The following is a 15,039-nucleotide window of genomic DNA, read 5'->3' as shown; positions in this document are numbered from 1 at the left end:
TTAACTTTCAAGTGGTGGAATACATTCAGTAATTTAACTACAGTATAAATGAATCCTAAAAAGTCAGTCTCTCTTCCATAATATCATGATTTAGTTTTCATGAAAAATCCAACATATATTTGTCAGAGATTCAGGTTCCAACTTCTCTTTGAGATGAAAAACAACACCTGGACATTTCACCTTAATTTCAATTCATTTACATATACTTATACTATACTGATTTACTGTCATCAGTATGTAAATCAGCCTCCTTGTGTGTATCCTCATAAAGAAGTGACGAGCTCCCATCAGTTCAGCGTCAACATCAACATGTTCTCTGTAGCTCTGATACTGCTGCTGGCTGCTGGATCCTGTGAGGAGCTTTCAGTGGATTCACTCTAATACACACATTAGAAACACTGAATAGTCAGATGAATGATGGAGATAATGTTGATTTGTGTTTCCACAGGTGTGAACAGTATTGATCTCATCCAGACAGACTCAATGGTTGTTCAGCCTGGACAGTCTCTGACCATCAGCTGTCAGGTCTCTGGTTATTCTTTGACTGATAACTGTCAAGACATTGTTTTTTGTTAATAAAGTTGTACTTCCCAGTGACCAATCAGAGAGCGTGCTGCTAGGCAGACACGTATCATAACAGGAAGAGTTCAAGAAGAGAGAAAGAAAAACGTTTGATGTAGGTTACCGAGACGTTGGCAATGAGACAATAAAGAAAGCCAAGTTAAGAGCAAATAAACTGTATTCGCCAGCAGCATTATTTGACAATAACAGCTATGCAACAGGTTGGATCAGACAGAGTGAAGGAAAACCAATGGACTGGATTATCCATCGGCGGGGTGGAGGAGGCTTTTACCAAAATAATGCTCTGAAGAACAAGTTCCTTTACCACACACACACGTCTTCTAGCTCAGTGACATTACCAGGAGTGAATCTGCAGCCTGAGGACACAGCTGTGTATTACTGTGTACGTTACCCCACAGTGATACAAACCACCAACAGACCTGCACAAATACCCAGCAACCAGCAAGACTCAACCACACACATGTTCTAAATGTGAACATTAATAAAGACAGCACTCTCTAATGAGTTAATAAATTTAATGTTTATGGAATTCAACAAATGGTATTAATCGAGTTGTAAAGCCTATAAAAGATGAGAAAAACATTTTTCCTGTTTTCATGTAACATCTGATAACTAACTACATTTAAACAGTAGCTACATCTCTTCACAAATACACAAAGTCATATTCATAAGTACAAAGCATTTTTGTTAAAATGACATGAGATGATATTAAAACAATTTTCAGAAATGCTTGTAGATGTTGGTGATCAGACTAAAATTTTTGTTTATTTATATTATTGTGAATGATCTAATGTGCTGCCCATTACACTCAATGGGACTAATGAGAAACAGAGCCTTAATACCAAGATTAATCAAAATTTAACACATTTTAATAACCCTTGTTTTTTTAATTTGTCAGATGTTATTTGTGTATTATTAGAATGCATATGGTTGTGGTGTTAATGTCGGCTAACATTTTACACAAATTAAAACATGGCAGACAAACAATTAAACAGCTGACTTAGAGGGTTGACTCCTGCACATTCATTTCCCAGTTTCATTTATTATCTCAAGTCCAGATGTTTCCTCCCTGTGAGGAGGAGTCAATGCATGGTGTCTTAAAACGCACCAACAAATAAAATGTATTATTATTATTAAACTATTGCCAAAATCTTCACATTATCCATAATGTGCTTAATAATGAAGTATAACCTACTTAAATAATGTCTTTGTCAGCCTATTGCACACATACTGAAACATAGAAGAGGGACTCTGAGAAAGGACTCATGGACAGTAAACATTCGTTCTCCAGTTTGACAAAGTTAATCAGTACATGGGTAGTGTAAAAGTGTCAACGTCTTCACATGATGCAGACTGTGCTCAATACGTATATAATGTGTTTGTCAGCCCATTGCACAAAGTATACTGAAGGAATGTCTCATGTACAGTAAACATTCATTTTCTAGTTTCACTAAACAGTAACTGAGATCAAAATCAGATCCAGTTCCTCCCTGTGAGGAGGAGTCGATGCAAAACTCAGATATCTTCCGCCTCTACTTATCTGACTGCAGAGAGGAGGACAGAGAACAGTGGACACACAGTTTAACATGATGGACTATAGGACAGGACTGCTGCTTTTAACTATCTGCTGGGCAGGTGAATATTTTCTCTGATCTTTGCTTTGAACTTACGTAATGCTTTACATGCCTTTATTTTTTGGTTTGACAGGTGTTGATGGTCAGACTCTGACAGAATCTGAACCAGCAGTTAAAAGACCTGGAGAATCTCACAGATTGACCTGTACAACATCTGGATTGTCATTCAGTAGCTACTGGATGGCCTGGATCAGACAGGCTCCTGGAAAAGGACTGGAGTTGGTTGCTTCTGCTAATGCTGATGGTAGTAGCAAATACTACTCTCAGTCAGTCCAAGGCCGGTTTACCATCTCCAGAGACAACAGCAGAGAGCAGCTGTATCTGCAGATGAACAGTCTGAAGACTGAAGATTCTGCTGTTTATTATTGTGCTCGACACCCACAGTGACTGGAGTTGGTTGAGCAGCTGTACAAAAATCCTACAGTACTCATTCTTACCACAATTATCTCACAAACAGTTACACCGAACACTTTATATAACAATATACAGCATTTGTGTATTCAAATGGTTTTGCCAATTCTATAAGCTGAGAGTATTGTACTTCTTTCAGTTAGCAGTTTGGAGTTGGGGTTAAAATAACTATACACTGAGTACTGCGTATTGATAAAAAATAAATGGATGTTAAAAAATAAAAGCTGTAGCCTCACTTAACTGTCCATGTTTTACACTTTTTTTAATTTCATCTTCATTGTGATACTTATTTTTCCTCTGCACTATAGCAGTTAGTTTTTTTTAAATATTGTCAGACAGGTTTCAGTTACTAAGTGATTCATGTCCTCTGGATGCTCCAAGTTTATCTGTACATCTGGCTTCAAACAGTCACAATTTGAAAACAGAAACCTTTAAAAAGTCTAAAAAGAAATCCAGGTCTTCAACCAGCTGCTGCAAACTCATGTATTCATTTAGATTATCTTGCCTTCACTTCAGTTGTTTGCTGTAACAAAATACAATAAAAACAAACATATCAATCAATGACTTGAACAATTATAGTCACATGTATTTCTTTTACAATTTTATAATTTACGAAAGAAAATAAACATTTTTAAATTTTACCAATAATTAAAAAGTCAACAGAAGTAAATCCATTAGAGTATGCAACTGACATGAGTCAGTCAGTCAAATTTTAGAAAACAAATCTGATGAATCCTTTGATGAAAAAGAATAATCACATTTTTTATGTACTCAGCAGTTGTTTGATGGAGGTTCAAATGTGTTTAATCACTATTTGTTACTTGTCAGATTGTTTAAATGATGGTTTATGTTGTGTTTTGTTCATAGCCTTGAATTTGACTTTAAAAGCAGATTGTAATGTAGGAGGAGCTAACTATAACCAAATTCTCACAGGGATCCAATTGACATCATATTTAAAGAGGGATTCATGGATTGCAAAACAGAAGAACACGGTGAACATGGCTTACAGAAAGCTAACACTCTTGGTGGTTGCTGTGATTCTTTCGGCTGGTGCTGAAGGTCAGACCATAACAGAGTCTGAACCAGCTGTTAGAAAACCTGGAGAATCCCACAGACTCACCTGCACAACATCTGGATTTAGCTTCAGTGGCTCAGTTTGGAACTGAATCAGACAGGCTCCTGGAAAAGGACTGGAGTGGATTGCTTTTATACACACATCTAGTACTCCTATCTATTACTCCCAGTCAGTCCAGGGGAGATTCACCATCTCCAGAGATGACTCCAGCAGTAAAGTCTATCTGCAGATGAACAGTCTGAAGACAGAGGACACAGCAGTGTATTACTGTGCCAAAGGAGACACAGTGAGAGACGATAATAGGAGAGTCATACAAAAACTACTTCCTCTATTTTCCACCACAACTGATAACATTAAATGAAATAGTATTTTTTTTTTACATGTAAAGGATTAGGCTACTGATCTTTGGTAATGTGTTTTCATTAAGCATGATCAAAACTATGTAATATAATACACATTTTAAGGACATTAATTGAAATCTTAATTCTTCACTAGCACCCCTCAAATTACAGTTTTTATTCATTTTGATATAAATAAAACAATTCATAGCAACAAAGAAATGCATTATTTAAACTACTTGAAATGTTTATTTTAATCTCAGGACTTTGAGTAAGTTATGACATTACCATCCTTAATAAACTATAATATAAACAGGTATGTTTTGTTTTGTAATGCATATTGATTTGTAATCAAGGCCTTGACAATTGGTGCAACAAAAATTAAAAAGAAATAGATATTACTTAAATTCTTTAATAAAAAAAGAACAGCAGATTTTACCAAAAAAACCCTAATAAATTTATTGCAGGCTCCAGGCTCACAGCAGCTTATTGTAAGACACAGTATTATTATTATTATTATTATTATTATTATTATTATTATTATAAATAATAATAATAATAATAATAATAATAATAATAATAATAATAATAATAATAATAATAATACAAATATTCATAATTTCTTTTTAGCTCCAGACCAACCCACAATCACATGGCATATGTTTGATTCTATGCAAACTCAGAAATCTTCCTGGTGACCCAGTTATAAAGACTTCACATGAGACTGTCAGAGGAGGTTAAAGAGGATCAGAAGCTCACATCTCGTCAGTTTCAACATCAACCATGTTCTCTGTAGCTCTGCTGCTGCTGTTGGCAGCTGGATGTGAGTCTCACTGGATTTGTCAAAGTCAACAGTTCTTCTTTTTCAGTATAACTTGATAATGTATCACACGTTTGTCTTTAACAGGTGTGAAGTGTGAACAGTTGACCCAGCCAGCCTCTGTGACTGTGCAGCCAGGTCAACGTCTGACCATCACCTGTCAGGTCTCTTATTCTGTTAGCAGATACTACACAGCTTGGATCAGACAGCCTGAAGGGAAAGGACTGGAGTGGATTAGTAGTGATACAAATGTCAAAGATTCACTGAAGAACAAGTTCAGTAACAGCTTCGACTCTTCCAGCAACACAGTGACTCTAAATGGACAGAATGTGCAGCCTGAAGACACTGCTGTGTATTACTGTGCCAGAGAGCCACAGTAACACAAACCATCAGTAGACCTGAACAAAAACCCCTCAGAGCCTGAACACTTGTAACATGAAGCCACCAGAGGAGGAGCCCTCAGACCACTAATGGTTTCAACACCAGCTCACTGTTACAGCAGGGAGAGAAACAGTCTTAGGTTCTTAAAGCGGTGATAGAATGGTTATATATATATATATGTATATGTATCACGTTAATCGCCATGCAATTAAGGGCTGAGTATAATGCGTTCATTTTTTTAATCGTATTAATCCCATGCCACCATTTATTAATTTATTTGCACTTCACTCGGCTTTGCTTCGTGCCTAACAGGCTACTATTTTGCCCTATTTCCTCGTAACACATCCTGCTGCTGCAGGAGTAGCAATGCAGATTTCGGTGCCTCATTTCGGTGCCACTGATATGTCTGCATTTCTCTCTGATGCTCTGAAACAGACGTTACAGGCAACAGAAACATCGCTGCACGTGACGCTAGTTAACACTATACTCAACAGCAGCTAATGTTAGCCTACTGCTAGCTAGTAGCTGGATTAAACACGGTTAAAATGCTGACAGCTAACGCTAAACAGTGTAAAGTGTGTCTGTATTTCACTGTAGAGGATTCAACACCGGTATGTAACAATCTGCAGCTGCCGTTGTCGGAAAAACACAGACGGTGCGTTCAGTGAAACTGGCAATTTACATCCTCGTGGTGCATTCAAAGTTGTTGTTAAATGCCTTTTTCCCATCTGGTGGTTGTTTTTGTCATTCAACAGCAATTTACCGTTTTAAAAGTACCGCTTTATCCAAACCAAACAATAGCCAACCCTAATATTGACTCTAGATTCAAATGTGTGACTAGATTAAATATATAATAAACAAATACAAATCTTAAAATCAAGTTCATAAAGTCATTTTCTTTGCATTCATTTGATTCCCAATCAAAATACACAGGTAAGAATTGCTTTCCATTGTTAATATGTACTTAAAAACAGTTCTGAAATGCAAAATAATAGAATTTTAATCATGTGATAAAACATGCGATTAATCGCGATTAACTATAGAAATTCAACGATTAATCGCAATTAAGAAAATTTAATTGTTTGACAGCCCTAATATATATATATATATATATATATATATATATATATATATATATATATATATATTTCAAGTGATGGAATAAAATCAGTGATTTAAATGAATCGCTTCTCTTCCATCATATCATTATTTACTTTTCATTAACAATCAAACATATTTGTCAGAGATTCAGGTTTCACCTTCTATTTATGTGAGAACACCTGAACATTTCATCTTCATTTTGATTTATTCAAATATACTTTAGTCAGCTGATTTACTATCATCAGTATGTAAATCAGCCTCCTTGTGTGTTGCCTCATAAAGAAGTGAAGTGTGTGTGTGTGTGTGTGTGTGTGTGTGTGTGTGTGTGTGTGTATGTGTGTGTGTGTGTGTGTGTGTGTGTGTGTGTGTCTGTGAGAGACAGAAGAGCTCACATCAGTTCAGCTTCAACATCAACATGTTCTCTGTAGCTCTGATACTGCTGCTGGCTGCTGGATCCTGTGAGGAGCTTTCAGTGGATTCACTCTAATACACACATTAGAAACACTGAATAGTCAGATGAATGATGGAGATAATGTTGATTTGTGTTTCCACAGGTGTGAACAGTATTGATCTCATCCAGACAGACTCAATGGTTGTGCAGCCTGGACAGTCTCTGACCATCAGCTGTCAGGTCTCTGGTTATTCTTTGACTGATGACAGCTATGCAACAGGTTGGATCAGACAGAGTGAAGGAAAACCAATGGACTGGATTTCCCATCAGTGGGAAACAAGTGGCCTTTACCAAAATAATGCTCTGAAGAACAAGTTCAGCTACAGCAGAGACACTTCTGCTCTAACAGTGACTCTAAAAGGACAGAATGTGCAGCCTGAGGACACAGCTGTGTATTACTGTGTACGTTACCCCACAGTGATACAAACCACCAATAGACCTGCACAAATACCCAGCAACCAAACACACTTTGTAAAATTAGTGTAAACAAATAAATTATCCAGCAGAGTATATGTGGCCAGGTACTCCCTGATAGAGAGATTGTCTATGATTAAATGTATTTGAGAAATTTGTCACTACAAGGAAGTGAGTGTGAGTGTTTGCTATCTCTGTAATTACATTTAGATGCTTAGACAAGCAAAGAAAACATATTTCCTGTTACATAGAAAGAGCTGGATCAGGCAATAACATAAAAAAGCAAGATAAACATACCCATTTAAATGTGCAGTTTAAGTATCCAAAGAACATTATTGTAATTTGGCCATAGAAAATATCATGTCATCTGCTTTTTTTAAATGTCAAGAATAGAATCCAAGAAAATAAATATTTTGATTTCCACTTAACAGTAAATATATAAGAATTATTTTATTATATTTTACTTAATATATTATATATTTAGTTTATGATGTTACATCACTTCTTCATTTGTCAAAGCATTATATACTGTAATACTAAGTTGCCAAAGTCAAGTACAAACCATAATGTTATAATAGTATAAAATGATGAAATGACAATAACGTTATTGTCAAAAATGATAGTAGATGTTGATCAGAATGAAATTTTATGATTGTAAATGCTCTCATCTGCTGTCTGTTATTCTCAAAATGACAAATGAGAAACAGAGCCTTGATAACAAGATTAATAATGAATTAACACATTTGAATAAACCTTGTATGTTAAAGTGTAATTTGTGTATTATTAGAATACATATTGCTGTTGTGTTAATACTGAAACATTTTATACAAATTAAAACATGTCAGACAAAAGGTCAAAACAGCTGATTTGGAGGGTTGACTCTGACTCAGTTTCATTAAATATCTCCAGTCCAGATGTTTCCTCCCTGTGAGGAGGAGTCAATGCAAAACTCAGATATCTTCCACCTCTACTTATCTGAGTGCAGAGAGGAGGACAGAGAACAGTGGACACACAGTTTAACATGATGGACTATAGGACAGGACTGCTGCTTTTAGCTATCTGCTGGGCAGGTGAAGATTTTCACTGATCTTGATTTGACATTCCCATTTGTATTACTGACATATTTCACGTGAAGATTTTCTCTGATCTTTGTACATACCTAACGCAACATGCCTATTGTTTTTGGTTTGACAGGTGTTGATGGTCAGACTCTGACAGAATCTGAACCAGCGATTAAAAGACCTGGAGAATCCCACAGGTTGACCTGTACAACATCTGGATTGTCATTCAGTAGCTACCGTATGGCCTGGATCAGACAGGCTCCTGGAAAAGGACTGGAGTGGGTTGCTACTGATGCTGGTGGTAGTAGCAAATACTACTCTCAGTCAGTCCAAGGCCGGTTTACCATCTCCAGAGACAACAGCAGAGAGCAGCTGTATCTGCAGATGAACAGTCTGAAGACTGAAGATTCTGCTGTTTATTATTGTGCTCGAGACCCACAGTGACTGGAGTTAGTTGAGCAGCTGTACAAAATCCTGCAGTACTTATTCTTTCAGGCTGGTAGTGCACAAGTTTGAAATCTTTTTCATAAAATGTATATATTTTCACATTTTACATTACATGTTTGTTGTTTTCAGGTTTAAGTTGTTTTATATTCTGTAATTTTACATTCATATATGTTGAAAACACTTTAAAAACACTCATTGATACAAGGTCCAAAGACAGCCCAACAATCTGGTTGCTGAAATTAAACTTCTACAAATGCTTTACATTTCTACAAAGTAAGGGACTGTTCGTTATTTAATTAAGGGGCCACTGGAGGAGTTTTGTGGCCTCTAACCTAAAAAGACATGACCCTCCCCTCATCAGTAATAATTCTCCTATGGCCGTCCAAAACAATTTGAAAAAAAGGAATGACCCTCCCCTCACATGCAAGTTTGCAACATTTGATTTTACAGCCATGATGTACAGGAGTTAACCTCTGCTTTCTCATCTTACATATCCCACTCCTCTGTTATGGTGTGGTGGCCATTTCAGTAGATTTACTCACTAACATTGTTGTGGAAACACAATAAGCACTGGAAACTAAATGCACACTTCATGCATTACTGCATTACTTCAAATACTAAGTTACTCCTCTAGTAAACTAGTATTCATGTGAAATAAAACAATAAAACATTGAGACCATTCAGCAAAGGACGCTGGGATATAACCAATTCAACACTGGTTGCTATGGACTTGTCACTATCGTCATTGTATATTTTAGCACATAGGTAAAGCTGCCGAAGCTGAACATTATATTCCAAAACATATGTGTTTATTTTTAAAGTTTTTAAGTTACATTGTAACAATTTAACAATTCGCCCTTATGAAATCCAATCGCGGCACGGCTGTTTTGGAACGCAATAGACAGATGCTTAAATTCAACTAAAATGTAACAGTGAACAATCAGTGTTGGACCTACAGTCTGTTGAGATGCCTCTCCAAACGCAGAAACCAAGCGCAGTCACACCATAAAACGTTAAGACACGTTGAGAAAAAAGATCCGCATTTTGCCGTAATCCAATCACACGAAAAAAAAGTAATCCACAGCGATCAGTAGATCTACAAAAAGGTAAATGATACGGTGTATCCAGCAAGGCCGATATGAGCGTCACATACGAGGCCTCTCCACTTCGCTGTTTAAACAAAGTGGAATAAACGTATAAAAGTCCAAATCTACACAAAACCCGCAATCAATTAGTAAGCTGACATGAAATGTATATACATGGCATTTAGGAAACCTTTATTGCAAGGTTGGCACGGCAAGATGTCCAGACTAGTGCAACAGTAACTTTCGTGTTTTGCGTCTTGCTGCTCCCATCGTCAGCCAGGTAATATATTTTTTCCTAAAGCAGTATATGAAATCAGATGTATTACCTATCACAATTTAGTTGTTTTGTGTTATTTAAGATATTTATTTAATATCTGGTCATGCCAGATGTAATTATTCCACTAATTTTTTAAACAATGCAATTACCTATTTGAGCCACCAGGGGGCAGTGCTCCTCCTGCCCCCCCCCAGCAAACTCCGCGTATGCGGTCAGAACCATCTGCTAGGGGGCCGAGACTGAGAGCTACATGGATAAATATGCACCAAACAAGCCACTTTGAAATTTTGCTCTTTTCATGAATAAAAAATGTTGGATGACCCTCCCCTCAGCAAAATATGAAAAGACATGTCCCTCCCCTATTTTCCTCCGGTGGTCCATTCCATAAATACCGAACGGTCCCTAAGACACAATTATGTCTGTAAATGATATGATGTGGAATCTATGAGAAAGAAAAATAATGTTACTGTTTCTTTCATAAAATCACTAGAGGACAGTCAGTGTCTAGTTTCTCTCTCCTCTGTTACTAAAAGGAGAAACTCAGATCTGCTGTTCTCATTGATCTTAACTGACTGATACTCAAACTCTGAAATCATTCATATTGCTCTGTAATAAAATCAACAGGTAAATAAGAATATGTCACTCTTTCCATCACATACTGTAATTTCATTAAAATTATTTCTAAGAGAGTGTGGCAATGCGAGCGGCCTATGACACTCGAAAAGCTAAAATTTGGGATAAGTCCAAGACCTTTAGAGCACACAGGTTCGTTTACCAAAATTAGGGGTCAGAGACAATAAATTAATCATGAAAATATACAATTTTATTTACTATAAATATTATATTAAAACAGCAGTATCTTTATGAATAATAGAAAAATAAACAACACACAATTCATATCAATAAACCAGCATGCATAATGAAAAGAAACAAAATCAACCAAAATCAACACAAGCAATATGTACAACAGTTAAGATACTGTATTTACGCAAAACAAGGTCTGGGTGTTCAAACACTTAGCCGTATCACTCCAGAACGGCTCTCTATTTATCCAGAACATCCAGAACATTCCTCTAACCATCCAGACACTCTTTACGCATCCAGAGCATCCACTCAATCCAGAACAGCAGAAATGGGAGTACTGGCCCTTTTAATTACCTGTGGCACCACGATAGCCCCCACAGCAGCATGCACAAGGCTGCAGCCCGGTCCAGCTGTGGTGTGAAACGCACCATTAAAACTTGACAACTGGCTTTAACAATGATCAGACCTGATTATTTGGTTGTTTTTCTCATCCTGTCATTTAACTGGGCAGATAAGAACAATAATTGTTTTTCTGATAAACCTAAAACAACAATATGGCTGCATTACGGTAACTAATGAGCTGGTGGTATGTCTGTAGGTACTGAGGGTCAAACACAGACTCTGTCTGTCAGTGGTCTGAGGGCTCCTCAGTCTGAACCAGTGGTTAAAGTTGAGTGTGGTGGTAATATTCATAATGCTTGGATCAGACAGGCTGCTGGAAAAGGACTGGAATGGATCGCTTACATCAGCAGTAGCAACATCTACTACTCTCAGTCAGTTCAAGGCCGGTTTACCGTCTCCAGAGATGACAGCAGAGAGCAGGTGTATCTGCAGATGAACAGTCTGAAGACTGAAGATTCTGCTGTTTATTATTGTGCTCGAGAGTCACAGGGACACAGGAAGGAGCAACGCTGTACAAAAACTCAACGTCAAATGTTAAAACTTTTTTTTCTTTTCTCATTCACAGAGAAATGGTCAGTTCAACATCATCAACACACTCAGAGAAACCGTCTCAATAAAACTGCCTTATTCAGACATGTTTTATTGCAGCTCCCCCAGATGTAGTTGAAGCAGATATTAAATATTATGTTGATCTGAGTGTGAATGTAAATCTGTTTCTTTTACATGTCTGACTTATATTAGAAGTTTTGTGAAGAATTAATAAAAATAAATTTCAATTTGTGTTAACTTTGATCCAATGAGGGAAATGATTTAGTTGTAGTGTCAAAATACATGTTCATAACACAATTCCAAGCATTGACAACTTTTGACAGGACAGTTGATCCTTCTTATATAGCCTGTCAGTGTCCTTCTCTATGCAAAGTGAACTTCCTCACAGTCTGCTATAAAGACTTGATATCATGCTGTCAGTTGCAGCAGAAGAAGAGAAGCTCCCATCAGATCACCTTCAATAGCAACCATGTTCTCTGTAGCTCTGCTGCTGCTGCTGGCTGCTGGATCCTGTGAGTCTCACTGAGGCAGAGACACTGACAGTATGATCACAGCACACTGTTCACTGTTATTACACTGATTCAATACTCAACATGTTTTCCTCCACAGGTGTGAAGTGTGAACAGTTGACACAGCCAGCCTCTGTGACTGTGCAGCCAGGTCAACATCTGACCATCACCTGTCAGGTCTCTGTTTCCATGTAACATCTGATAACTAACTACATGTACAGTATTAAACAAAAAGTACAAACCATGCATGTTAAGGATGACAAAGTGAGATGATAATAAAGCAATTTTCAGAAATGCTTTTAATGTTAGTGATCAAACTAAAACTGTAGTTTATTTATGTTATTGTAAATGCTCTCATTTGCTTCCTATTATGTTCATAGTGACTAATGACAAACAGAGCATTGATAACAAGATAAATCATAATTTAATAAATGTAATTAAACTTTGTATGTTAATGTGTCAGATGTCATTTGTTTATATTAGAATACATATATGGTTGTGGTGTTAATATTGATAAACATTTTACTAAAACTAAAACATGTCAGGCAAACATTAAAACAGCTGACTTGGAGGGATGACTCTTGCATATTCATTTCCTAGTTTCATTAAATATCTCCAGTCCAGATGTTTCCTTCCTGTGAGGAGGAGTCGATGCAAAACTCAGATATCTTCCACCTCTACTTATCTGAGTGCAGAGAGGAGGACAGAGAACAGTGGACACACAGTTTAACATGATGGACTATAGGACAGGACTGCTGCTTTTAACTATCTGCTGGGCAGGTGAAGATTTTCATTGATCTTAATTTGACATAGCATTTATGTGGTGTCATCACCTTATTTTACTTGATGTTTTTGATCCTCTTGACAGGTGTTGATGGTCAGACTCTGACAGAATCTGAACCAGCGATTAAAAGACCTGGAGAATCTCACAGATTGACCTGTACAACATCTGGATTCACACTCAGCAGCTACTATATGGCCTGGGTCAGACAGGCTCCTGGAAAAGGACTGGAGTGGATCGCTTATATAGGCACATCTAGTTCTCCTATCTCTTACTCCCAGTCAGTCCAGGGGAGATTCACCATCTCCAGAGATGACTCCAGCAGTAAAATCTATCTGCAGATGAACAGTCTGAAGACCGAGGACACAGCAGTGTATTACTGTGCACGAGAGACACAGTGAGAGACGATAATAGGAGAGTCATACAAAAACTACTTCCTCTATTTTCCACCAACACTGACATTCAGCTGTCTCAGCCTAACCTTTTTCCCATACTGCTGATACGTTCTCTGTATTAGTGTGGTGAAACTGTGTCCACATGTCTTCACAAGTACCTGCATGAAGATCATACCAAAATCAACATTTTGGTAACATTTAAAAATAAAAAGCTTCCACGTTATTTTCAGAATGTATACACGTTTTTTCTAAAATGAAAATGATTTTCCTATACAGAACCAAATCCACACAAAATCTTGAAATTAACAAATTGTACAGCCATAAAAAGGAAGTGAAGATATTTAACAAATCAAAACATTGTTGCCACTTTTGCTGGTCCTACACCATCAGCTTTAATTCAATTCAATTCAATTTTATTTATAGTATCAAATCATAACAAGAGTTATCTCGAGACACTTTACAGATAGAGTAGGTCTAGACCAAACTCTGTACTTTACGAAGCCCCAACTATTACAGTGGTTGCCTCAAGAGCAAGCATTAGCAGTAGCGATTGCGACAGTGGCAAGGAAAAACTCCCTTTTTTTTGTTAGGAAGAAACCTCGGACAGACCCAGACTCTTGGTAGGCGGTGTCTGACGGCACCAGTTGGGGGAGTGGTGAATGGTGGCAATAATAGTCATAATAAAGATAGTGAAGCAGTGATCACAATGGTAGTCATAGTAGTTCATGTCATAGTAGGGCACAGCAGGGCGTTACGGGGTGTAGTGTGGCAGTCCTTTAGGACCAGCAGGATGATTAACAGCTTCTTCCCACAAGCAGTACAAATAATCAATGGACTGTGTTCCCTCCCCTCACACAGTCACTCAGATACAGCCAAACCCCCTCCAACACCTTGACAGCTAGTCACCTGTCAAGTTGATAGCACTGACATTCACTTTATGATGCTTCCTATTTAATGGACTGATCGTTCTGTCTGAATGTTGGATTTTAGCACTATTATAGATAGGACCTTTTTTACTCCTAAGTATTTATTCCTGATTTTATTTATTGCACTGTGACTGATAAGAAACAACTGTTTGTTTCTTCTGTGAATGCAAGTAGGACTACTCAGTGAAATGACAAATACAGTGATACTTGATACTTTTTTTTGTCCGTCTTAAATATCCTCTGACTTAATTTGTTCATAGATCTGAGTAACAACTCTTCCCATTATGAAAGAAGCTGTATCTGCAGATGAACAGTCTGAAGACTGAAGATTCTGCTGTTTATTATTGTTCTAAATGGCCACAGTGACACAAGAAGGAGGAACGCTGTACAACAACTCAACAAGCCAAATGTTTGTTTTCTGTTTTTCACATTCACAAAAAAATATAGTTAAATAACAGTTCAAAATCATCAACACATTCAAAGAAACAAAGTCTCAATAAAACCGCTTAATTCAGACAAGTGTTATTGCAGCTCTGGTGTTCTCTCATATTCAGTTGAGTCTGGGAACATGAACTATTCTGTTAATCTTAATGCAA

General features: G+C 37.2%; 1 long non-coding RNA gene and 2 gene segments (V, D, J or C); 2 read left to right on the top strand and 1 right to left on the bottom strand.

Annotated features, from left to right (window-relative positions):
• Positions 1-2,384: 2,384 nt before the first annotated feature.
• LOC118494205 lies at positions 2,385-11,669 on the bottom strand. The gene is made up of 3 exons (XR_004896282.1): positions 11,626-11,669; positions 5,326-5,327; positions 2,385-2,445 (listed from the first exon to the last, which is right to left on the bottom strand). It is a non-coding gene; the product is annotated as an uncharacterized LOC118494205 (long non-coding RNA).
• LOC116051929 lies at positions 4,788-5,317 on the top strand. The segment is given in 2 exon segments: positions 4,788-4,863; positions 4,948-5,317. Coding segments are annotated over 2 exon segments (333 nt in total).
• On the top strand, positions 8,144-13,561 carry LOC116051877. The segment is given in 3 exon segments: positions 8,144-8,277; positions 8,402-8,465; positions 13,274-13,561. Coding segments are annotated over 3 exon segments (363 nt in total).
• The last annotated feature ends 1,478 nt before the right edge of the window (positions 13,562-15,039 follow it).

This window comes from Sander lucioperca, chromosome 21 (genome assembly GCF_008315115.2).
Source record: "Sander lucioperca isolate FBNREF2018 chromosome 21, SLUC_FBN_1.2, whole genome shotgun sequence".
Classification (NCBI taxonomy): domain Eukaryota; kingdom Metazoa; phylum Chordata; class Actinopteri; order Perciformes; family Percidae; genus Sander; species Sander lucioperca.
Note: the sequence above shows the minus strand (reverse complement) of the source record. Positions and strands in the feature narration are given on the sequence as shown.